Here is a 25,987-nt window from a genome sequence, read left to right on the forward strand (position 1 = left end):
ACAAGAATAAGGGGGGGACCTAATGTCCTCCCCCCTAGCCCACACCCCTGAGCGGCGGGTGGGGGCCCTAAATGAAAATTGCTCAGGGGTGTGGGCTAGGGGGGAGGACATTAGGTCCCCCCCTTATTCTTGTTTAGGACCCCCACCCGCCGCTCAGGGGTGGGGGCCAGGGGGGAGGACATTAGGCCCCCCATTTGTATTTAGGGCCCCCACCCGCCGCTCAGGGGTCCCCAAACCCCTAGTCACCCCCTCCCCCCAAAAATAAACTCCTACCTACCCCCCCTCACCCTAAAAATAATGAGGGGGGACCATTTAACTAAGTACCTTTAAAAATAAAAATACACTTACCATTCGATGTTATCTTTCTTCTAAAATCATCTTTTTTCAGCCCCCAAAAAATAAAAAATAAAAATCCATAATAACCGGCGCAATACAAAAAAAAAAAGAGCGCAAAAAATAATAATCCATCTTCACCCGGCGAGGGCTCCGCGCAGACTGAGCTCCTGTAATTAGACTCAGAGCACTCTGATTGATGGATTTAAGCCATCCAATCAGAATGCTCTGACAGGTAAATGAAGAGACTGACAGGTAAGTCTCTACATTTACCTGTCACAGCACTCTAATTGGTTAGTTTGAAATCCACCAATCAGAGTGCTCTGTGTCATTATATACAGCGTGGGAAAGTTCTTTGGAATTTTCCCACGCTGTGTAATTTGACTCATAACTCTCTGATTGGTTACTTAATCCACCAATCAGATTTTAGAAGAAAGAAAACATTGAATGGTAAGTGTATTTTTATTTTTAAAGGTACTTAGTTAAATGGTCCCCCCTCATTAATTTTAGGGTGAGGGGGAGTAGGTAGGAGTTTATTTTTGGGGGAGGGGAGACTAGGGGTTTGGGGACCCATAGTCACCTGGGGGGAGGGGGGTTAAATATGTATTTAGGGCCCCCACCCGCCGCTCAGGGGTGGAGGCCGGTGGGGAGGACAATAGGTCCCCCCCCCCTTTTTTTTTAACTTTAGGGCCCCCACCCGCTCAGGGAGGGGGAACCCTTTTTCTTTCTTTTTTTTTTTTTTCACTGTTCAATAGACATGCCCCTACTCGCGATATAGCGAGTAGGGGCATAATTTACTAATACTAAGTAATTTTTACTTAGTATTAGTAAATTTGGCTGAAAGACCAATTTAGGTCTTTCAGCCTTTTAGTAGATAGCTCCCTGATACCATGGTAATTAGGGAGCTATCTACTTATTAATTCCTGTCATTACACTGACTGGCTTAGTAACTTACATTTTATATGAATGTGTGTTACTTGATTGTTGTAAATGTTGCAAATGCTTACAGCTGAATCCTGTCTATGTTTGTATACTTTTTATTTGAAATTGTATACAGTGTAACATTCTTCTTCTTTCACTGGGTAAGTATATTCGTACTTAGGCAATACTGTGCTTCAGAACTTAGGCACTTTGACACCTCGGAACTTAGGCAACTTCGGCACTTCAGCAATTCGGCACTACTACACTTCGGAAATTCGGTAATTTCGGGACTTCAGCAATTCGACACTTAGGCAATTCAACTATTCAGACATTCGGAAGCACCCAAATGTCCAAATTATCTGAAATTCGGCCGAATTTTAATTCGGACCGATACGAATTGCACATGTCTAATATATAGTGATCATGATTTTTAGCGATATCCAATATTTTTAAGGTGGTCCCAGTGCCACCACTCATATCTGGTGTCACAATAGCTTGCATTTAAAAAAAAACTAAAACTTTTTTGACTGTAATTTAATAGCAGTCAGTTTCCTTCACACGTGTGCGTTTCAGGGCCTGCCAGGGCACAGTGTCACACCAGTGCAACTCATATCTGGTGTAACAGTAGTGTACATTTAAAAAAAAAAAAAAAATACATGTTGTCACCTTTCGGGGAGGAAGAGACCTTCAATGACATCAGTGAGGACAAGGAACGGGACATGGCTAGCTTGGTATCCAACCTTGTGCAAATGGGGAGTTTGCGGTTGTGCAAATGGACTGTTTGCGGTTGTTTGCGGTGCGTTAAACGGGGAGTTTGGTCTGTCACTGTGAAGCGGATGTAACCCTTACACTACCTGATCGATACAACATCATACCTGATGTTTAAAGCAAATTATTCGAAACAATTTAGGAATGTTAGGTGATTTATGCCCTTTATGGATTAAAACCAGACTCTGCATCAACTATGTAATTTTCCATGGGAGTTTTGCCATGGATCCCCCTCCGGCATGCCCCAGTCCAGGTGTTAGTCCCCTTGAAACAACTTTTCCATCACTATTGTGGCCAGAAAGAGTCCCTGTGGGTTTTAAAATTTGCCTGCCTATTGAAGTCTATGGCGGTTTGCTCATTCACGAACATTTGCGGAAGTTTGTGTTCTCCCTTCACGAACGGAAAGTTTCATGTTCGCAACATCACTACCGAGCAGCCAAAAACACTTTAGCTGTTTTACCAAAGCTTAGCCAGAATAAAACACTAGTTTCTTTACCAAACAAAAAGCAGTATTATACAACCGTCTTAAGCAATTAGTAAAACGGATTCTCAAGCAGACACTTTCACACATAAGACTCACACTCAGGAGGCAGACAATCAACAGGTTCTTTAAAAAAAAAAAAAAAAAAAAGACACCGGGCAAGAAATTCACGTGTTTCTTTGAAGCTTGAAGGGTCGTAAGTGGACACAGAGGGAGACTAGTCACAAAGACAGGAAATACAGGCAACTGCTAATAAGTCATATTTTAGGAGGTGATCAGGCTCCCTGGCCAAGTCTTCGGATTTCCACTCCCTGGTCCTGTGTCCAGTCGTCCGTTCATGCACTATCCTGGTGCCCCACATTTTATGGGCGCCAAATGTTACAGATCAAATCAAATGTTTGATAATCTATGTATCTGCCCCTGTCCGGATTAAAGTATATGTGTGCACGCTTCCTAGAAGTAATTTACACCAGAGACAAGTATCTGGTGGATGAAAAACCTGAGGAATCTGTTTATTCTGAAGGGTGGGAGCCCCTTATAAGCCAGAAATATGTCATATGCATAGTCATAGATAACAGAGAATATACTTCAACAATTGGTGAAAAGTTAGGAGGTCTTTCCTGATACCATCCCACTGGGCGTGAGTCCAGCATCGTCACATGACAATTCTTTGCATCCCATCTCCATTTTATTACACGTGGCATGTTCTAGAGAGAGAGTCGTTACTTCAACAAAGGAAGCGAGGGAGGGGTTAGAAAAGGAAGCAGCTGCTTTAAAGGGACACTCCAGGCACCCAGACCACTTATGTCCATTGGAGTGGTCTGGGTGCCAACTCCCACTACCCTTAACCCTGCAAGTGTAATTATTACAGTTCTACTAGACAGCCACTAGTGGGCACTTCCTGCTCTATAGCACTGTGCTAGAGCGTCGCTGGACGTCCTCACGCTGTGTGAGGACCTCCAGCATCGGTCAATTACCCATAGGAAAGCATTAAAAAGCATTCTCAATGCTTTCCTATAGGGGGCTCTAATGCCGCGTATGCGCATTAGGTCTCCCCTACGGTGGACGGGATCAGTCTCGCCCACCGGCCGACGTAATGACTGGGAGGAGCGGTGGCGAAAAGAAACCACTTCTCAGATAAGTGACCTGAAGGGGTTTTCACGCCCTTCAGCTACCGGGGATTGGGAGGTGGGAGGGAGAGGGGACCTGCAGTGCTTTTCCTGGCACTGGAGTTTCCCTTTAATACAGCTAATCTCCATTTTGTTACACAAGCCTTTGCTCAATAGGAAGGGGGAGGGAAGAGTGAGAGGGCTTTGAGAGGAAATGATTACTTAACACACAGGGTTGAGGGAAAACTGTTACTTTTTCAACCAGTTTAACACAGTGAATACAGATACACAGAATAGATAGACATTTTACTAATTCTAATATTTTGTCCATAACAGTGGCACTAAATAAATATTGAAAGGGGGTTGTAACGGATCGCCTGGCACCCCCAACTGGGTACCTATGTTGAAGGATGCTCCTTGCGCTTCCTGAGGACTCCAAGCACTGCAGCAGACACCATAACCACCGTAGACTCCTCCAGAGAGCAGAGCAGGAACAAGCAGAGCAAGAGCTTAGCAGTGATTTAGCAAGGAAATATGAGAAGCATAGCAATCCCTTGTAGCAGATTCCCACAATAAGAGACGGCACTCCAAATTGAGGCTAAAGTAGAACTCAGGTTTAATTACACATACTCTGCTTTTATGCAATTCTCCCCTGCAAGGGAGATGCCCACATACAATTATACATTATCCAATCACACAATGGTTACATCCCACAGATTCACTCCCCTTAGCCTGAGAGGTAACCCAATTATCCGTACAATTGAAACATACATTTTACCCAACTTTCATAACTCTAAAACCATACATCCAATATTAATAACAGTTATTATTAATCAGCACATTCCAAATACAAACATACCCAAAAATCATACGAATCCGTCCAGCCGTTCTGGAGACAAGTATAAGTCACTTTTGACCGACCGCAGGCACATTTTCATGCCCAAAACAGTTCCATGGATTTGGGCTGTGCGGTCGGTCTATTTTACACCGAGAAAACGACTAAGTCCCATTCGAACGGGCGTTCGAATCTTCAAACGGGACTTAGTCTCCAGCCGCGGTGTCGAAGAAGGTCCGGGTCAGCGTGCAATTGGGTCGCTACAAACAGTTCCATAGATTTGGCTGCACACACCGCTGACCGCGTTCGACTAAGTTAAAATGGCCGCCGCCACGTGTTTGTTTGTCGAATGGCGGCCACTTCGATGACTTCGGCACTTCAACGACTTCGGCACTTCAACTGCATTCGAAGTGCCAGTTTAAAAGTTGTAACACTGCTCCCAAGTATTTAAAGGGCCAGGAACAGCATACAAAAATCCATTGTGCCCAAATACACTTCTTAAAAGGTTAATACACCCCAGGGCCATAGTCGCAGGGCAGGAGGCTAGCAACCAGGCTTCTCCAGTTCACAGTGGCGAGGTTGGTTCCGCCACATTTCTCCCCTTTACCATCCAGACTAACAGGGTATCTGACCTCCTGTCGGTCAGTGCCCTGGTTAGTCCAGCAACCCACCCACAGAACACAATCAGCAGTACAGCCCACCCACAAGAAAGAGTTACTACACCTGGGGTAGTGGGTAGCTTGTCGTGTCCAGGAACTCCACCTCGGCTCTGGGGGTTACTGGCGCTCCGAATCGGTGGGTTGCTGAGTGGGCAGAGACCAGCGGTACTCTGCCCCGCTGCCAGCGCTACCATGGGAGTAGCCTGGTTTGAGCCCAGTTGAGGAAATGTCGTAGGCGGCTCCTCACTCTGGACCTGGTGTTGCTGCTGGAGGGGAAGACAGGCTTTCTCCCCTTTGGATAAACAGCCCTGCTGCAGGGGGTCAGGACCAACCGTCCCTACCCCCTGTGGTTTGGGCACAGAGACCACGGTCCCATCTGCACCGGTGTGGGGCTTATCATCTCCCCTTGGTGGGCTAGGCTGCCGCTGGGGAGGGGGGACGAGGTTCTCCCCTCCCAGTAGACGACTCTGCCGCTGGGGAGCAGGACCGACTGTCCGTACTCCTTGTAGCTTGGGCGCAGAGACCATGGTCCCATCTGCGTCAGTGGGGAACTTAGTGTCTCCCCTTGGTGGGCTAAGCTGCCGCTGGGGAGAGGGGGTAACAAGCTCCTCTCCCTTACACACTTTCAGCCGCTGGGGAGGGGAGACACTGCTCTCCACTCCCTGCATTTCACACTGCCGCTGAAGATCTGAGCTGACCACCCTGCATCCATGTAGCTCACCCTGCCGCTGGGGAGGGAGGACGCTGCTCTCCTCTCCCTGCAATGTACACTGCCGCTGGGGAGGGGAGATGATGCTCTCCACTCCCTGCACTTCACACTGCTGCTGGGGATCTGGGCCGACTGCCCAGCATCCCTGTAGGGCCGGTAGAGAGACCGCCGTCCCATCTCCACCTGCCATCTGTGGGTCTTCCTAGGACCAGTCTATGAGGTCCCTCATTTCTGGGGCTGGTTGGGGAGTAGATGGTACAGACCCCAGGTCTCCTGATGACTGGCTTAGTTGTTGGGGAGAGAGACCAACTGTCTCTGCTCCCTGTAGGACACTCTGCCGTTGGGGAGGGAGGACGCTGCTCTCCACTCCCAGTAGTTTGGGCGCAGAGACCACGGTCCCATTTGTGCTGGTGGGGGGCTTAGTGTCTCCCCTTGGTGGGCTACGCTGCCGCTGGGGAGAGGGGGTAACAAACTCCTCTCCCTTACACTCTTTCAGCCGCTGGGGAGAGGGGGTAACAGGCTCCTCTCCCTGACACTCTCTCTGCTGGTAGAGAGGGGGACCAACTGTCTCCCCTTCCATTAATGCGCTCTGCCGCTGGGGAGTGAAACCAGTGGTCTCTCCTCCCTGTAATGTACTCTGCCCTGGGGATCTGGGCCGACTGCCCAGCATCCCTATAGGGCCGGTAGAGAGATCTCGGTCCCATCTCCACCTGCCATCTGTGGGTCTCTCCAGGACCAGTCTATGAGTTCCCCTACTTCTGCAGCTGGTAGTGAAGCAGGGGGTACCTCGGCCACATTTTCCCAGCTGTAGGCTAGCAGGTCTGGGTCCGCCACCCAGTTTTCCCGGTCTGCGTCCATGCTCTGTGGCTGGCATAAAGTTAGTAGTTTCACATAGTCCATCTCTAGCTCTCGTTCCATGGCAGCGAAACGGCGGAGGTCTTGTCCCAGTCCAATAGATCTCGGGCCCTGTAACATCTCACCCTGGTAATGCAAGATAGCCCAGTACCGTGACTCTGCTGTACTGCCGAAGTCGACGTCTTCTGCTAAGGCCTTCCACAACAGGCCAGGGCTAGTGTAGGTTTCCCCCTCCGGCTGGATGCCCTCTGTCCTCCACGTCTCTGGCTGGACAGTGCACCACCACAGTGCCCAGTATGAGGCGTCCAGGCTCAGTTCCCTTTCCACGAGGTACTCAAGTTGTCTTACCCGCTCCACTCCGGGTTGGTCTCCCAGAAGCGGCATCCGCCAGACCATTTGTTCCTCCAACTGGTATGCAACACCAGGAAGGCACTGCTGCCGTTGATACTGGACTTCCTCCAGGGCGTCGTACCATAATTATTTCCGTGCAATATCTCTCCATTCCAATTGACTCTCTTACTCAGGTGTGTGTGCTGCCCAGGGGTCCACGAACCCCATTTTCCCAAATCTTTGTGTAGACAGGGACGATGTATGAACACTAGTGTCGCCCTCAATTTGTAAATTCATGCACGGTGTCTCTGAGCTGCTTTACCTCGCACTTGGACGCCATCCCACCGCTGCCACCAATGTAACGGATCGCCTGACACCCCGACTGGGTACCTCCGTTGAAGGATGCTCCTAGCGCTTCCTGAGGACTCCAAGCACTGCAGCAGACACCATAACCACCGTAGACGCCTCCAGAGAGCAGAGCAGGAACAGCTTAGCAGTGATTTAGCAAGGGAATATGACAAGCATAGCAATCCCTTGTAGCAGATTCCCCCAATAAGAGACGGCACTCCAAATTGAGGGTAAAGTCGAACTCAGGTTTAATTACACACACTCTGCTTTTATGCAATTCTCTCCTGCAAGGGAGACGCCCACATACAATTATACATTATCCAATCACACAATGGTTACATCCCACAGATTCCCTCCCCTTAGCCTGAGAGGTAACCCAATTATCCGTACAATTGAAACATACATTTTACCCAACTTTCATAACTCTAAAACCATACATCCAATATTAATAACAGTTATTATTAATCAGCACATTCCAAATACAAACATACCCAAAAATCATACGAATCCGTCCAGCCGTTCTGGAGACAAGTATAAGTCACTTTTGACCGACCGCAGGCACATTTTCATGCCCAAAACAGTTCCATGGATTTAGACTGTGCGGTCGGTCTATTTTACACAGAGAAAACGACTAAGTCCCATTCGAACGGGCGTTCAAATCTTCGAACGGGACTTAGTCTCCAGCCGCGGTGTCGAAGAAGGTCCGGGTCAGCGGTGTTCGTGCAATTGGGTAGCCGCAAACAGTTCCATAGATTTGGCTGCACACACCGCTGACCGCGTTCGACTAAGTTAAAATGGCCGCCGCCACGTGTTTGTTTGTCGAATGGCTGCCACTTCGACCAATTCGGCACTTCATGACTTCGGCACTTTGACTGCATTCAAAGTGCCAGTTTAAAAGTTGTAACACTGCTCCCGAATATTTAAAGGGCCAGGAACAGCATACAAAAATCCATTGTGCCCAAATACACTTCTTAAAAGGACACTATAGTCACCTGAACAATTACACCTTAATGTATTTGTTCAGGTGAGATCTATAGCTCCCTGCAGCCTTTCTCATGTAAACACTGTACTTTCAGAGAAAATTTTTACATCAATGTTTACATTGATAGGAATACCTCCAGTGGTCGTCACTCAGACGGCCACTAGAGGCACTTCCTATCATGCAGGGCCCTAAAAAGGCCCTGTACACGTCAGACGTTTGAAAATACGCCTTCTCTCTCCAGCCTGTCAGCAGAGGAGGGGGGCGGGCAAAGACCGCGAGCTGAGCTGTCAGTCAGCTCAGCTCGCGGCCGCTCACACCGCGCGCATGCGCGGTAGTGCTTTGAGGACTTCAGAGGGCGGCATGAAAGTCTGTGCGCATGTGCGGCGAAGCCGCGCATGTGCGGCGAAGCCGCGCATGCGCACAAAGGAGCAATGCCGCTTCCAAATGGACGCGCCTGATTGCTCCCTGCTCGCGCCCGCCTTTTTCGTCATTTTGACGAAATAGGGGGCGCGGCTTCACGAGGCTCCCGGCGCTGGAACGAGGTGAGTAAACAGGGGCTCCCTGGAGAGTCCCTTTAAAGGGTTAATACACCCCAGGGCCATAGTCGCAGGGCAGGAGGCTAGCAACCAGGCTACTCCAGTTCACAGTGGCGAGGTTGCTTCCGCCACAGGGGTGGATATGTCATTGTACACCCCTGCAAGAAACATATCTTATTTGACCTATCTAACAAGCAAACCAGTCAGTTCTCTGACTGATATTGTCAAAACACTCTGATTGTTGGGGACAGGATGGTGGGCCGTGATCTGTTCACTCTCTATTTATTTATTGTTAGGTGGTGACACTATGCTCACCCATCTGTATTATATTCATTTTTGTTTTTAATAATATGTTAGCCCTACTGTGGGATCAATGTCCAACCCCCGCTTTGTAAATTGTGGTGAAAGGGTATGTTACAGTAGATGCCTGGTTGCTATATTTTTTTTATTTTATTTTTTACTAGCTGCTCAGCATAGGGGATGTTATAAATAATTGTATACCTCCCCTATACCAGAAGTAGAGCATGCCTGCTAAATATTGGGCAGCCAGTGGATATAATATTGTTTGATAACCTTGCTAAATTATTTCTTATTTGGAAAAACTTTTCACGTTATACTTTCAAGTTATTAAAATATCAAAATATGATCTGTAATATATTGATCGTCTTTGATATATATTTTTGAATTAAAAATATTTTTTAAAATGTTATCCAAAAATATCCAATTTCAAAGATTATCCAACAATCTAAATTTTAAGATCATTTTAAAATTGTTGTCACTCTTAAGCATACAAAAAATGCACGTCTTGAATTCTTGAATCAAGTGCCAAAGTGTTTTGTTTTCTGTATTTTCTTTATTTCTTTAGTAAAACATACTCGAGTATACATAATTTAGTACTAAATTAAAATATATATATATATATGTCCTTATATAATGTCTACTGTAAAGGAAAACTGAGCTCCGAGAAGGATTTAAAAAAAAAAAAAAAATATTGAAGTTGGAGGAAGGATAATAGTAGCATTACAGGGTTAGTGTGTGCATTAAGGTCGGACTATTATGGACTATGTGAAAAAAGTGGAGATTGAGTTGATGTTGATAATTAAGACCGTTATGAATCACAAAGAGTTAACCTTGTGTCGGAAGATTTCTTTTTTTTTTTTTTTTTTTTTTTTTTTTAAAGCAGTACTGCATTAGGAGGGAGAATGAAAGATTTAAATTTATGCATGTTTTACTGTTTTAAGGAACCCTATAGGCATTCATACCACTTCAGTGTATCCCTATTTTATCCTTTTAGCTGCTTTATTCTGCAGGAACAGCAATGTTTTCATTGCAGGTTTAACCTGCCTCTAATGGCTGTTATATTGACAGGCAGTAGAAGAGCATATGAGAACTAGGAGAGCAAAACTTTGCTATTTTTACTCAGATGGTCTCAGAGAGACCACCTGATTGGTGCAGCAGTGTTTTGCTGCGCACTAGTCTTCCAATGTTTTTCATATGGGAATATTCAAGGACTGAACCTGAGCTGTTTTGTAGGTCTTTCTAGTCAATGTGCAACTAGATCATTATTCTGTATATATTTAAAGTAACACAAACTTTACTGCTTACATAATGCATACGATCTGCCATCATTAATATGCTGTATAGTTATATTTAATTTGTAGTTGCATTCTTTTAATATTCTTTGATATCTGTTTTCCCATTAGGACCATTAAGTCGACTCGAAAGACCCCAGTCGTCAACCCGAAAAAGTATCACAGATAGCAAGGATCCTGATATCTGTGCTTCTAAAGTTATAAATGCTGTTAAAATAGAAAATGAGGCTTTTGAAACACCAGCTACCACAGACCAACAACCGGTGAGGCCGCTATAGATCAATATATCATCTGCATGTCCATTACAGCCTTTGTCAATCGGTATATGGCTATAATGCTAGATTTCAGCCCACCTGACCGGCCCTAAGTTGTAGGGATAATTGTGGTAGAAAATATTACAAATAATATTTTGGGAAAATTATGAAACATTTATAATTTATTGTAACTATTATTATATCCTTATTGTGACAAACGCAATCTATACGATGACAGCTTAATCAGTGACAACATGTAAAAAAGAAAAATGATTCAAACATGCTAGAATCTATTTTTCAGAGGAGATGATGAAACCTGGATAATGAGCAGTGTAGTTACTGGCTCATCGAATTTATCACCAACATAACATATTGCATTAACATTTTTTTTATATTATTCACCATAATATGACAGGGTGTCACATTACAATATCTCCTGCAATAAAGAAGCATAGACAATAATAATCTAATAGTAGCCAACTATTTCCACAAATGGTTGCAAAACAAATACATTTTTTTTTCCAATCCACTCATCAACTAAACTATCCTGGATTTGCAAACTGACAATATGCAAACGCCTTAGTAAAAAATGTAAAAAAAAATAACTCTCACTATATTGGTGTTAAATAATATTACATAGAACAAACTAATACAAATATTATCAATAAGGTAAAAAAAAATAGTTTGAGGGTGCGGGGCCTGACCAGCATATTGAACGGCTATTCTGAGAGAGAGTGTACGTTTTTTTTACCCGATGCCCCGGGTAGATGAACTTTTAGATAGCATAGCCAGGGTACGTTATCTGACCACCATAGACCTGTGCAAAGGCTATTGGCAGATTCCCCTGGCCGAGGAGGCTATCCCCAAGAACGCCCCGGCCACCTTCCAGCACATGGTGGATAGGCTACTCGATGGCTTCCAGGATTTTTCCGGTGCGTACCTGGATGAAATTGCGATCTACAGTGAGTCCTGGGAGGAACACTTGATTCATGCAAGGACAGTGCTGGATAAGATTTGGGTCGCGGGCCTGACTCTGAAACCGGACAAGTGCCACCATGGCATGGCACAAGTCCAATTCTTGGGGTGGGTGTGGAAAGCAGTGACCAGAACCTGCTAAGATTGAGGCAGTCGCTAACTGGCCCACACCGTGCACCAAGACCCAGGTACTGGCCTTTATAGGGACAGCTGGGTACTATAGGCGCATTGTACCCGACTATAGTACTGTCGCTAAGCCCCTGACTGACCTGACAAGGAAAAGAAAAGCTTACCTTGGCAGGTCCTGTAGTCTCCCATATGTGATGCTGCTTTTCAGTCTCTAAAACAAGTGTTAATTAATGCCTTTGTCTTGACTGCCCCAGTCTCTAACAAAGTTTTATTGTATACATAGACGCTTCCATGTTTGGACTGGGGGCAGTTTTAAGTCAAGTCGGAGAAGGTGGATTAGAGCACCCTGTTGCCTATCTCAGCTGGAAATTGTTACCCCAGGAGGTGAGCTACGTGGTAGTAGGAAAAATAATGCTTGGCGTTGTTGTGGGCATTGAAGAAGCTGACTCCTTACCTGTACGGATAAGAATTTACTTTGATTACTGACCACAACCCGTTGGTGTGGCTTTACCGGGTCGCGGGAGACTATAGTCGATTGCTGCGGTAAAGTTTGGCACTACAGCCCAACTACCGGTAGTTTGGCACTACCATCCATTACCAGCCTGGTAAGCAAAACGGCAATGCCCACGGGTTCTCCAGACAAACAAAACTTGCCGCTAAGCTATATCCAGACATCTCCAAGTTGACCCCAAAAAGGTCAAGCCGGGTCTGCCAGTGTCCCACAAGGTGGGAGCAATGTAACACTGGATTATTAAAGCTCTTTTTATTCTCCGGTTCGTTTGCTATACTGCCTAAACTTGTATTCTAATTTTTTTTTAATACCAAACAAAACCACAAACTACCAGACCATTTGTATGCTGCTTGTTACCTCTATCACCCCTTTCGACACCTCATTAACACTTGGTGTTTGGTCATCGAGTGCATTGAACTAAAATCTGACACTCGACCGCCCGAACACCGCTGAACTTCCATTCCTGCCTGCGTGTTTCTATTTATATGAAAGGAACACTGTTCTGTGGGAGCACACTCTTGAATGAGGGGCACGTAATTGGCATAAGGGCCAAGACCTCCATTCAGTATTTTGTGTGTTTTCATACCCCCGAAAGAACATTACCCCGGTGGCGTTTCGGCTGCGTTTGTGGGATCTGAACGCTTTTTGGATGTTGGGTGCTCAGATCAAGGCTATCCGGAGGGGGGTACCTGATTGTGTTATGTGTATTTTTGGGTGTATAAAAATTGAACATGTACTGTAACTGAGCGATAATTTAATTTAGATGTTCACTTTCAAATAGTTATCTTTCTGGTACAGAGGAACCATGGGAGAGATTACCCTGTAATGTTGAGTTGGAAACCCCTTGCAGGGACTGTTGCATAAAAGGCTGTGTGTGGCCTCCAATAAACCAGTTCACCCTCCGCATTCAGTCTCGACTAATATCTGTTGGTGAAAGCTATACTTGCTATATCACTACTATACCTGCTTTGGATAATCGCTATTGGGAAAGTCTTCTTGTAATCGCTACTGGGACCAGAGTTGCTACGGCATAATGTGTTACTAGGGGAAAAGACCCCTCTGGCGGTGAAATCCCGGATCTTACCCGGGTGGCCGCCACAAATTACTTCTAGGAAGGGGGAAGAATGACCCATGTGTTTTGTAGGATATGATGATATCTGTGCGTGAGGAGAGCAGTCAAATACCTTCTAGTTATCAGCAAATCATTGTAGACCTCATAAACCTGAGAATTCATGCATTCACAACCTTGAATCTCTCCAGTAACAGTTAGGGTCATGATTTTTTTGCTCGCTAGTCACTGAGAAGTATCTCATTTGATTTCAAGGTCCAATCCCTAGGTTGATAGTGTGGATTGCATTGAAATATGGATAGGACCATGATTGGACCAAATTGAGATGTATATAGATGCAGAGCAGGGGAGATGCTCCTGCTGTAGTAATAAGGAGTCAATTCAGGAATAGTGTCAGTGGAGTAAGGTTTGTAATACCCTCAGTGAAAAGCTTTCAAACGGGTGGGCGGAAACAACCCTGTAGTGAGAAAAGGTGGGAGGGGAACAGCGCTACAGTACTGATCACAAGGGGGAAAAAAAGCTGCACACCTGAAAGGAAGGGCTACCCTCAAACCCTTCAGAAAATGGAGAAAACAAAAAACAACAAATACAGGGTGCGCTGGATAAAATAAACGAAAACGATAACACAAAAAGGAAAGTCTCTATAGGTACAGTGTAGACCTTGAGTAAATGTTCTTCTGTTCTCGCTTTGGAATCGCAGTGGTTGGATATGAAACACAAAAGCAGAGAAGGGGGGGACCAATAGTGCAAAACCGTATGGTAGAGAGGATCACGAACAACACAGACGTAGAGAAATGCCAACTTACAATTTTTAGAGCTAAGCCCAGCTCTAGGTAAAACAGCTTACAGTGGTATTTGATACTCCCCACATGTAGGATATAACTGGGCAATTGGAGTCTCCACACGATTCTTTAAAACTTCTGAGACAGATGTCAGCATATAAAATATATAAAAGAAAAAAACCCAATGGTGCAATAACTTAGGTAGTACTGCAACAACAGACAACACAGAGGTCCTAAGAGTGCCAACTTACAATTTAGAGAGCTATAACCAGCTCTGAGTAAAACAGCATACAGTGGTATTTAAACTCCCCACGTGTAGGATATTCCTCTAGTGATGCTTGTAGTGCCGGTCTTATGAAAAATAAAATCACAAGAGAGGGCCCATAGTGTTTTCCATATGTAAAAATGACAAAGTGATAAAAAGAAACGTACTTACAGTGTTCAGAGCAGCCACACTGCTCTATGAACCAAGCGTAGGTGGAATAATCCCCACCAGGGATTTCTTTTGCAGTACTGGATCTTGTTAAAAATGATGATAAAAAGATCAGCCAGGATAAAACAGCAGCATATAAAGTAAATGAACTAACCCAAAGTAAAAGGTAGTAACAAAATACTTTAATATAAAACAGAGTAAAAATACACAACGCGTTTCGCCAAACAGTAGGCTTTTTCAAGTGTAGAGTAAATAATCCTGGCTATTCACATTATATAGGCAGCTAATTTGCAATGAATTTCAAAGATTGGCGCCAAAATGACATCATTACCATGTGACTGCAGTCACATGACTTTCAGTTATACATATGATAGGTGGACATATTAAAATAGTGAAAAAAAAATCGTTTTTATATTTTAATAGTATAGGGTAGTACTACCCTATACTATTAAAATATAAAAACAATTTTAATAGTACTGCAAAAGAAATCCCTGGTGGGGATTATTCCACCTACGCTTGGTTCATAGAGCAGTGTGGCTGCTCTGAACACTGTAAGTACGTTTCTTTTTATCACTTTGTCATTTTTACATATGGAAAACACTATGGGCCCTCTCTTGTGATTTTATTTTTCATAAGACCGGCACTACAAGCATCACTAGAGGAATATCCTACACGTGGGGAGTTTAAATACCACTGTATGCTGTTTTACTCAGAGCTGGTTATAGCTCTCTAAATTGTAAGTTGGCACTCTAAGGACCTCTGTGTTGTCTGTTGTTGCAGTACTACCTAAGTTGTGCACCATTGGGTTTTTTTCTTTTATATATTTTATATGCTGACGTCTGTCTCAGAAGTTTTAAAGAATCGTGTGGAGACTCCAATTGCCCAGTTATATCCTACATGTGGGGAGTATCAAATACCACTGTAAGCTGTTTTACCTAGAGCTGGGCTTAGCTCTAAAAATTATTTTACATGGCACAATGACTACATTTTAGTGACTTGCGACGTTACATCACTCTATACAATTATCCCCCACGACAAAGGTTGCAAAACAGTCACAACAATACTTGAAGCCGAAAAGAGAATACCACAACCCCAAATTGACTTCATCATAGAAGATCCAGTACTGCAAAAGAAATCCCTGGTGGGGATTATTCCACCTACGCTTGGTTCATAGAGCAGTGTGGCTGCTCTGAACACTGTAAGTACGTTTCTTTTGATCACTTTGTCATTTTTACATATGGAAAACACTATGGGCCCTCTCTTGTGATTTTATTTTTCATAAGACCGGCACTACAAGCATCACTAGAGGAATATCCTACACGTGGGGAGTTTAAATACCACTGTATGCTGTTTTACTCAGAGCTGGTTATAGCTCTCTAAATTGTAAGTTGGCACTCTTAGGACCTCTGTGTTGTCTGTTGTTGCAGTACTACCTAAGTTATTGCACCATTGGGTTTTTTTCTTTTATATATTTTATATGCTGACGTCTGTCTCAGAAGTTTTAAAGAATCGTGTGGAGACTCCAATTGCCCAGTTATATCCTACATGTGGGGAGTATCAAATACCACTGTAAGCTGTTTTACCTAGAGCTGGGCTTAGCTCTAAAAATTGTAAGTTGGCATTTCTCTACGTCTGTGTTGTTCGTGATCCTCTCTACCATACGGTTTTGCACTATTGGTCCCCCCCTTCTCTGCTTTTGTGTTTCATATCCAACCACTGCGATTCCAAAGCGAGAACAGAAGAACATTTACTCAAGGTCTACACTGTACCTATAGAGACTTTCCTTTTTGTGTTATCGTTTTCGTTTATTTTATCCAGCGCACCCTGTATTTGTTGTTTTTTGGAAACAACCCTGTGTACATGTGGAGAGGCAGCAGAAAAAAAACAAGTACACCGCAAGATTGAAAAAAGGGTCCCCCAACCACACTGCACCAACACTATAAGTGTGAAGGGGAGGTGGAAGGTTAAGAGGTAGACCGAGAGGAGAGGGAAGGGAAGAAAAGAAAAGCAGAGATTAAGAGACTGAGTTATTGGTAAGAAAGAGAACAGTACAGGAGGGAAGAGCAGACCTTGGAAACTGTAACGATTAACCCAACACGCAGTGTGAAAACCCACCAGTAGAAACAGAGACAGATAGGATGTCCATAAACCGGTCCTTAAAATGGGCAGAATATAGAAAAAAATTATATATAGAAACGTCAAAAACAAGCCAAGGTCAAGGGAAGCCAGAAATACACAATCACACGAAACTATGCCAAGTCAGGGTAACCAGAAAACCAAGTGGTCGATAACAAGCCGGGTCAAATACCAAAAGGACAAAGGAATGCGCTATTGGAACACTAGAGACACTAGGAACCACAACAGAGCACTGTACCTTGGGCAAACTGAGTTATTTTAACCATGCCCCCAAAAGGTGTGATTGTGCTTTTATTGATTAGAGCTCCTGTGATGTCATGACGCCAGCATGAGTGCACCGCATCATAAAAAGGGGTTTAAGGGGTTAAATCACCATTGTTACAATATGGTGTGAGGAGGGCTAAATCCCTGCTCACCAAAGAGTCCCTGGTATCAATCAGTAACTGAGGCTTCCCTTGTCAAATGGGGCTACATCAAGTGGCCCCAGACTGATTGATGAGCTGAACACAGTGCTCAAAATTTGTGTTTTATGAAGCCCTTTAAATCAATTGAGAACACTAGGGCTGAGCACACACAGCCACAGTGATTCTATGTTTGCAACTTGTTTGAGGGAGCCACGGTCTCCCTGCATTCCCCCATTGCCACTTTTGATTGGTGCTGGGCTTTGCCAGCTGCTTGGCACCAATCACTGTGTAATAGTCAGGTACAGCATACTGAAGTTTAAACATTACAGGGAGATATTCCTGTAAAGCTGAAGAAAGCCAGTAGATTGTGGTAACATACTGCTCTCTATTGTGTGAACTAGGAGATCCATCTGTTGATTTCAGTACTGATATTGTTGACTGTATCCTTTTAGCGGTAGGATTAGATTAGTATTAAAGTTAAACATATAAAGTGCACTGTATCTTTAAAATATTGCAAAGTCAATAGTGATTTCACTCAATAATAAAGTGCATACATATATTGATATCCTGGTGAATACAAAGTGAATAACTGAAAAACATGTAAAAGTGCACTGTGCAATTAAATACAATAAAGCGCACCTTATAACTAAACACAATAGACTGCAAAAAAATTGTTTTTAAGATCTAGCTTAAAAATAGTGTCTTTATAAAGACACTGTATATATACTCTCATCAGCAAGGAATAATCACTTCAGGGATATCTCTTGAAAAAAATAAACAAAAAAAATAGGGTAATACAATACAAATGATTATATAAATAGGGGAGAGGGGGAGATAATAACTCACAACTGTAGAGCAGAGAAGCCTGCTCTTACTGTAAAGGCTCCCCAATGTGACCAGAGACGATCGTGGTGTAATAAAATACTTTATTCAGCTTCTCTTTAAAACAACAAGCAGGCTGGCATGTACAAAATCTTGTTGCATATTGTTCCTTAAAAGACGGCAATGGACCCGCTTTCCCGGCATAGCTCTGTGATGACTAGCTATATGCAACAGGAGTTCTTATCTGACTGTTACATTAATCTATTTTGATTTATTTTTCTTTTAATTGCACTGGATGTGTAAAGTATTTTAAGCAAAAATGTGGAAAAAAAACGTTTAACATTTTATTCACTTAATGTGCTGTGTTTATATATTAAAATAAAGCAATGTATGTCCTTTAGAAACAATATATAATATATATTTGATCACATAAAGAGAAACCCTTAAATTACGGTTTTATTTGGGTTCAGAATGTAGACAATTGCATCTTTCTTTAAAGAGTTAATTCTGGAACCCATAGCAGTCCACAAATAGCTCATATTTAGTGGTGTTAAACAAACTACAAACTGAAAGTTAATTGTGTTTGTGTGCGTGTTTATAAATGTCCACAGAATATTATATGGTTTCCTTTTTTTTTTTTTTTTTATCAGTCTCATACCAATTCAAAAGAAGGAGTGGTTTCACAAGCGATTGAAAGAATAAGTCATCTGAAATTAAGGTATAGATATCCCTATGTATTAAGTGGAATCTTTTGTCTTGTATATAAATACTAAATGTAAACGACAATTCCTAGATTTTACTATTAACATGACGTAAAGTCATGATTTTATTAAAGACACAGAGGCGAGTATTATGCTTCTCTTTCTTTAATTCTCCCTCAGCAGCGAACAGAGATATATGCAGAAGAGAGAAAAAACAAATAACATTAGCATATTGACAGTGCTATCATTGGTATCCACCCCCTTAGTATATAAGCTGTAGCACTCCATGCTTCTTCCTCTTTCTGTAGCGATCCGAAGACCAGATCAATAACCGAACGATAAACTTGGCCCGAACAGGAACAGTGGGCGATAGTCAAATGTCCATTCTTTATGGGTGGACTGTAGCGCCTTGTATCGGAACTTCAACACCTTGATAGCATAATTCAGGCTAAAATGAGAGGAGAAAATATGGTAAGATTTGGTTGGTAATTGGTTGTATCATATACCCCAACATAGACTTTTAACTTATTGTGGACAGATTGTTGTCATGTCGTCATAACATATGATATTTTAGTTAAGATTATGTCTACTTGCATCACATTACAGTCACTTACCTGCAGGGGCGGACTGAGAACCCTCAGGGCCCCCGGGCAAAATAAATCAAGGGCCCCCTTACAGGCCCCACCCATACTCCGCAGCTAGCGTCACCCATGTTACATAGTTACATAGCTGAAAAGAGACTTGCGTCCATAAAGTTCAGCCTTCCTCACATATGTTTTTTGCGGTTGATCCAAAAGAAGGCAAAAAAAAAACAGTTTGAAGCACTTCCAATTTTGTAACAAGCTAGGAAAAAAATTCCTTCTTGACTCCAGAATGGCAGTCAGATTTATCCTTAGATCAAGCAGTTATTACCCTACATTGAAAGATTATATCCTTGAATATTCTGTTTTTGCAAGTATGCATCTAGTAGCTGTTTGAACATCTGATAAACTGATAAAACCACTTCTTCAGGCAGAGAATTCCACATCCTGATTGTTCTTACAGTAAAATAACCTTTCCTTTGCCTTAGACGAAATCTTCTTTCTTCCAGTCTAAACGCATGACCTCGTGTCCTATGTAAAGTCCGGTTTGTGAATAGATTTCCACACAATGGTTTGTATTGGCCTCGAATATATTTGTATAATGTTATCATATCCCCTCTCAGGCGACGTTTTTCTAAACTAAATAGGTTTAAATTTGTTATCCTTTCTTCATAGCTTTTATGTTCCATTCCTTTTATTAATTTTGTAGCCCGCCTCTGCACTTTTTCTAGTGCCATAATATCCTTCTTTAGAACAGGTGCCCAAAATTGCACAGCATATTCAATGTGTGGTCTTACCAGTGATTTATAAAGAGGCAAAATGATATTCTCGTCCCGAGAATGAATGCCCTTTTTCATGCATGACAATACCCTACTGGCCTTGGCCACTGCTGATTGACATTGCACATTGTTGCATAGTTTGTTGTCTATAACAATTCCCAAGTCCTTTTCTGCAGCAAAGTAATATCTTGCTCACGTATTATTTTACAAAGTTTTGTGTCATCTGCAAACACTGAAACATGACTTTCAATGCTGTCTTCAAGATCATTTGTAAACATGTTAAATAGAAGGGGTCCCAGAACAGACCCCTGAGGGACACCACTTGCCACCTCTGTCCAGCTTGAAAATGTACCATTAACGACAACTCTTTGTACTCTGTTTTGAAGCCAATGTTCTACCCAAGAACAAGCATTTACATCGAGACCGATTTCCTTGAGTTTGAACACTAATCTTCTGTGTGGAACTGTATCAAATGCCTTGGCAAAGTCCAAATAGATCACATCCACTGCAACACCCTGATCTATACTTCTACTTACTTCTTCGCAGAATGCAATCAAGTTAGTTTGACGTGACCTGTGCTTCATAAAACCGTGCTGATTTTTGCTGATAACCATGTTCTTCTCAAGGAATTCTTGAATATAATCCCTTAATAACCTTTCAAATATTTTACCAGCCACAGAAGTTAAGCTCACAGGTCTATAATTTCCAGGCAAGGATTTTGAACCCTTTTTGAATATAGGAACCACATAAACCTTCCTCCAATCCTCCGGAACACTTCCTGAAAGAAAAGAATCTTGAAAGATTAAAAACAGAGGTTCACTTATTTCTACACTTAGTTCCTTAAGTACACGCGGATGGATACCGTCAGGCCCTGGAGCTTTGTTTATATTAACTTTCTTTAGTTGCTGCAGCACCTTGTCTTGAGTTAACCAATTACAATTATTCTGCAAGTTTTTAGTAGCAATCATTTGCACATCTATTGCCATGGGTTCTTCCTTAATATATACAGAGGAGAAATAGTTATTTAAAATTCCTGCCTTTTCCTGGTCTTCATTGACTAACATCCCCGTTTCAGTTTTTAGTGTAGCTGCACTTTCATTTTTGTTTTTTTTAGAATTTATGTACTTAAAAAATGCTTTAGGGTTTGCTCTCTTTAGCTATCATTTTTTTAATTTTGAAGTTTAGCAAGTCTAATTGCCTTTTTGCACGTATTATTTGCTTCCTTATATCTTTTATAAGATGCATCTGATTTGTCCGATTTAAATGCTTTAAATGCCCTTTTAAATGCTTTAAATGTCCCGCCTCCATGCACCGCCTCCAGCCACACCCTACACAATCTTTAGACACAAGGAACAAAAGTGCAATAATCCCTTCGAGGCCCCAGTAGAGACTACAATTGAGGGCTAATGTGCCATGGAGGGGGGGAGCATTCTAGCAGAGGCTATCTCAGTGTCCTTTAAAGAGTGTGTTAGAAAGAATTTCCTCCAGGTCCCATAAGAGACTACAATGGAGTCTAATGGGGCCTGGAGGGGGGGCTCTCCAACACTCTGGTTCCTATTCACAATATAGCAACACAACATAGCTCGCTGATACCTAGGCCAAGTTGGCTCCTCTTACCTTAATTACTGTTGCTGGGTGGCAGTCTGTGGGCTTGCTGGAAGGCTGTGGGCTTACTGGCTGTGGCTGGTAGGCTGTGGGCTTGCTGGCAGGCTGTGGGCTTGCTGGCTACTGCCGGCAGGCTGTGGGCTTGCTGGCTGCGGCTGGCAGGCTGTTGGCTTGCTGGCTTGCTGGCTGGCAGGCTGTGGCTTGCTGGCTGCGGTTGGCAGGCTGTGGGCTTGCTGGCTGTAAGCCTAACTGGTGGCCTGTGGGCTGGCTGGCTAACTACTGGCCGGCCTGTGGGCTATCTGGCCGGCCTGTGGGCTGGCTGGCTTGCTTGCTACTGGGGCACTTGTAGATTATTTAAAGAAATAATCCATGCACAATAACCACTACTGCTCTGTGTAGTCGTTATGGTGCCAGGAGGGCCGGGCCCCCCTTTCAGCGTAAGTAGTCAAACCATTTAAGAACAGTTTGACAACTTACCTGGGGTCTGCTGGGATATGAGACTGTAGTAGGGTATAGGAGCAGTGGTGCAATGTGTAAGGGGTGCAGCGTGTGTGAAAGGTTCAGTGTGTGTGAGGGGGTGTAGTATGTGAATGTGTAGGGTAGGTGGGGCAATGTGTGTATGAGGGGGCTGTGTATGTGTGTGGCAATGTTAGTATGGGGGGCTGTGTGTGTATGGGTGGGCAGTGTATGTGTGTGTGTGTGTGTGTGTGTGAGGCAATGTGTGTAAATGTGTATGGTGTGTGTGGGTGTATGGGGGGCAGTGTGTGAATGTGTATGGTGTGTGGGGGCAGTGTGTTTATGGGGCTAGAGTTCACTCTCACCACTGCGACCACCAGGAATCCCGATCTTGGAGAATACCTTCGGTTGGAGTCTCCAATCCCCTAAATCCCTCAGGTATCGGGAGTTCCAGTCCGCGGTGTAATTGTCTAGGCCTGGTATGTGTTCCGCGGTCACCGACACATTGTTTCGCAAACAGTAATGCCAGAAGTCTCGAGCCAAAACCTCCATGATGCGTGATTTGGTACCTCCTAGATAGTTTATGTACCTGACTGCCGAGATGTTGTCCAATTTGAGGAGGATTGAGCAAGAGATGCCCCTGGGTGTGTGAGGCTGTGGATGGCAAATGAGGCCTGCAGTAGTTCCAGTGAGTTTGGGTAGGAACGATTCGTTGACTGACCATCTGCCTCCTGTGGATATGGAGCCGCAGCGCGCGCCCCAACCATTTAAGCATGCATCCGACTCTATTATTATATCTGGAGTGGAACCGAAAATCGCCCGTCCGTTCCACGCTTCCATGTGGGTTACCACCAGCTCAGCTCTTCCTTGGATACTTCGTCCAAAGTGATGTTGGTCTCGTACGACTGACCGTTCCTTAGGCAAGATGCTTTCAGGCGTTGTAACGCCCGATAGTGAAGTGGTCCCGGGAAGATCGCCTATATGGAGGCCGCTAGTAAGCCGATTACTCGAGAAATGTCTGGACGGTTCATTAGCCTCCTTATCTCATTTTTGATGTTGGACATCTTGTCCGTTGGGAGGCACAGGATTTGTTGGACGGAGTCGACTAGGAATTCCATCTGTTGAGAGGGTTGTAGCACCGATTTCTCCCAGTTCACCAAGAAAACTAGGTTCTGTAGGAGGTGAAGGGTCCACGACAGGTGCGACAACAGAAGGGATCGTGTCCCTGACAGTATGAGGATATCGTCCAGGTAGATAATGAGACGAATTCCGTGTAATCTGAGGAACGCAACCACCGGTTTCAACACTTTCGTGAATCACCAGGGAGCGGAGGATAGACCGAAAGGAAGGCAGCAGAAGCGCCATTTCTTTGTGCCCCACTGGAATTGTAGCAGATTCCTGTGCGTCGGTGTTATCGGGATCGTTAGATACGCATCTTGTAGATCGAGTTTCACCATCCAGTCTCCCAAGAGGAGGAGGTCTCGGAGGCAGTTTATGCCCTCCATTTTGAAATGCCGATATTGGGTGAAGGCATTGAGGGGTCTTAGGTTGATAACCGGGCGGACACCCCCGCCTTTCTTCGGCACCAAAAATAGGTTGCTCACAAAACCTGGGGTATCTAGAGGGATTTCCTCTATGGCATTTTTGTTGCGTAGGACCTCGATCTCCGTGGAGATGAGGTCGCGGTGAGACTGTGGCATGTGTGGCACCCGTGGAAGGGAATCCTGAAAGGGAAGACCCGTCAGTTCTAGGTTGTAACCCTCGACAGTCTGTAACACCCAGCTGTCAGATGTGATCGTGGCCCAAGTCTGAGAGAACAAAGCCAATCTGCCCCCCACATTTATATGGGAAAAATGGGAAAAATTGTACTCACCATAAGGGTGTTTTCCTGGGGTTGTTCCTCTGCCGCCACGGGCATTCCAAGATCTTCCTCGAGAGGGGAAGAATGGAGTGTAGGAACGTTCCTGGTTTTGCCTCTGAGTGTTGAAGGAGCCTCTGCCCGGTCTGGAGAAACCTCGGGTATTGTGGCCGGGTAGACGGCCCCTACCTCTACCGGCCCCACCGAAAACCTTTTGGTGGAAGACTCTTTTACTGGACGATTGGGCTTTGTTCAGAGCCATGAAGGTTTTAACATAGGAACCCAGATCTTTGACGAAGGATTAATAACAGACCCTTAGCCGAGGCCCCCGGTTCAGAGGAGGCCATGTTAGCCAGTTTGGGTTCAATCTTCAGCAGGATAGCTGTCCTGCGTTCCGTTGACATGGCAGTATTGGCCTTACCGATCATGCAGACCAAGCGTTGGAGCCACCCAAACGCCACGTCAAAGTCCAAAGGTGCCTCACCCGACTGAGCTGCTTCCAGCAGTTCATACAGCTTAGTGACGGGACCCAGGGTGTCTAGGAACTTGTCCTGACAGTTTCGGAGGGAATAGTCTAGTCCCCTCTTAGGTTTCCAGATGGTTTTGGCTGGAAACTGGTCTGAGGGTCCACCTCTGGGGTTTTTGCCACAGCATCAGGTATTGGTCGGGGGCATTCCGCTCTCAACTTATTACGGCCCTCTTGGGAGAGGGACGTACGTACCCTGAGGGCCAGGTATTGGGCGATGTGTTCGGAGGGTTCCCACTCAGCAGAGCATGGGTGCCTTAAGTTGTCAGGGTCAAATAGAGGAACATCTTTAGGTTCGCGGGCTGCTTCTGCCCCGGGCGCCCCTGATTGTGCCGAGGCACGTGTCGGTGCTAAGGGGAATTGTTTTCCCTGGAGGCTTTCGCCCTCTGAGAGCTCATCCTCGTACGGGTCAGAGTACAGGACGTCTGACCCCTCATCCCCCTCCTCTTCTGAGTCAGACAGTACATCTTGGGCTCTTGCCCGTTTCCAGTCTCTGGTAGCCGTAGCTCGCCCAGAAGCTCTATTGCGCGGTTGTTGCGCACCATCATGGACAGCCTGAGGCGTGTCAATCAGAGCAGGGTCAACCTGCATGTGTGTGGGGGGGGGGGGGGGTCTTGTAAGTGTTTGCACTTGCCTAGCGCTTTGCGCCCTGGTAGTGTCCCTTCAGGAGGGGTATGGATCAAGGCAGGGGTAACGTGAGGTTGGACTCGCCTGAGCGCCTGTGTAATGGAGTTCGAGATGGTAGAGGACATTGCGCCCATGGCTAATGATATGGCCTTTGAAATAGAGTTGGACATGGTGGTGTCCAGAAGGGATTGGAATTCTTCCGATCCCATAAGCCCAGGGTCAGCCTGGGGGTCAGGGTTATTAGTTGCCATTGATGGGCTAAGTTAGTCAGGAAAGTTATCACCAGATTGCATGGTAGATAACTGAGTGCAAGTAAGAAAATAACATATTGGAAATAAAGTGAAAAGACAGTACTAGGATTGATTAACCCAGGTACAGGATGGGAAAAAAGGTACAGGGAGATGGAGGGTAGCTCCAAAGTATAAAAGTGCTATAAATAGACTGTACCCGTCTAGAGCGGGAAAGGATCGATTCTCAGAGCGTGTGAGAGGGAAAAACCCACGATGCACGGTTCTTAAAATGGCTGCCGCCTTAACCGGTGACCAGAAACCGAAAAATTGGCCGCCGCGAGTCACCGCGCATGCGCGCCGCTCACGAGCGGCGAAAACGAAAGTAACCTGAAAACGCCGTGCGGACTAAAGTAGGTCTGCCCGGCGGTGCAGAAATAAGTGCCGGGAAACGCAGCGGGGGTATCTGACGAGCCACGCCAGCGAAACCCGGCAGAGTGTGACCGGGGAAGAGAGCCCCAACCCGAGGGAGGGAGGGAAAACAGAAAAAGCCCAAATGGGGAACTGAGGGCACAACGGTCACACAAGAAAAACAGCAATGTACAGCAAAGGAAACAGATAATTGAGCAAATGTAGTGGGAAGGGATGAAACGG

The 25,987-nt window shown here is 44.7% G+C and overlaps 1 protein-coding gene across 1 annotated transcript in view; it reads left to right on the plus strand.

Annotated features, from left to right (window-relative positions):
- The window catches only part of KATNIP (katanin interacting protein), a 357,151-nt gene that overhangs the window by 86,957 nt on the left and 244,207 nt on the right, over nucleotides 1-25,987 (plus strand). The window contains exons 10-12 of the mRNA XM_063430236.1: nucleotides 10,570-10,686; nucleotides 17,475-17,507; nucleotides 18,643-18,691. Of these exons, the coding sequence (XP_063286306.1) occupies nucleotides 10,570-10,686; nucleotides 17,475-17,507; nucleotides 18,643-18,691 (199 nt within the window). The remainder of the gene's footprint in view (nucleotides 1-10,569; nucleotides 10,687-17,474; nucleotides 17,508-18,642; nucleotides 18,692-25,987) is intronic.

The sequence above is a fragment of the Pelobates fuscus genome, chromosome 8 (genome assembly GCF_036172605.1).
Source record: "Pelobates fuscus isolate aPelFus1 chromosome 8, aPelFus1.pri, whole genome shotgun sequence".
In the NCBI taxonomy this organism is placed as follows: Eukaryota; Metazoa; Chordata; class Amphibia; order Anura; family Pelobatidae; genus Pelobates; species Pelobates fuscus.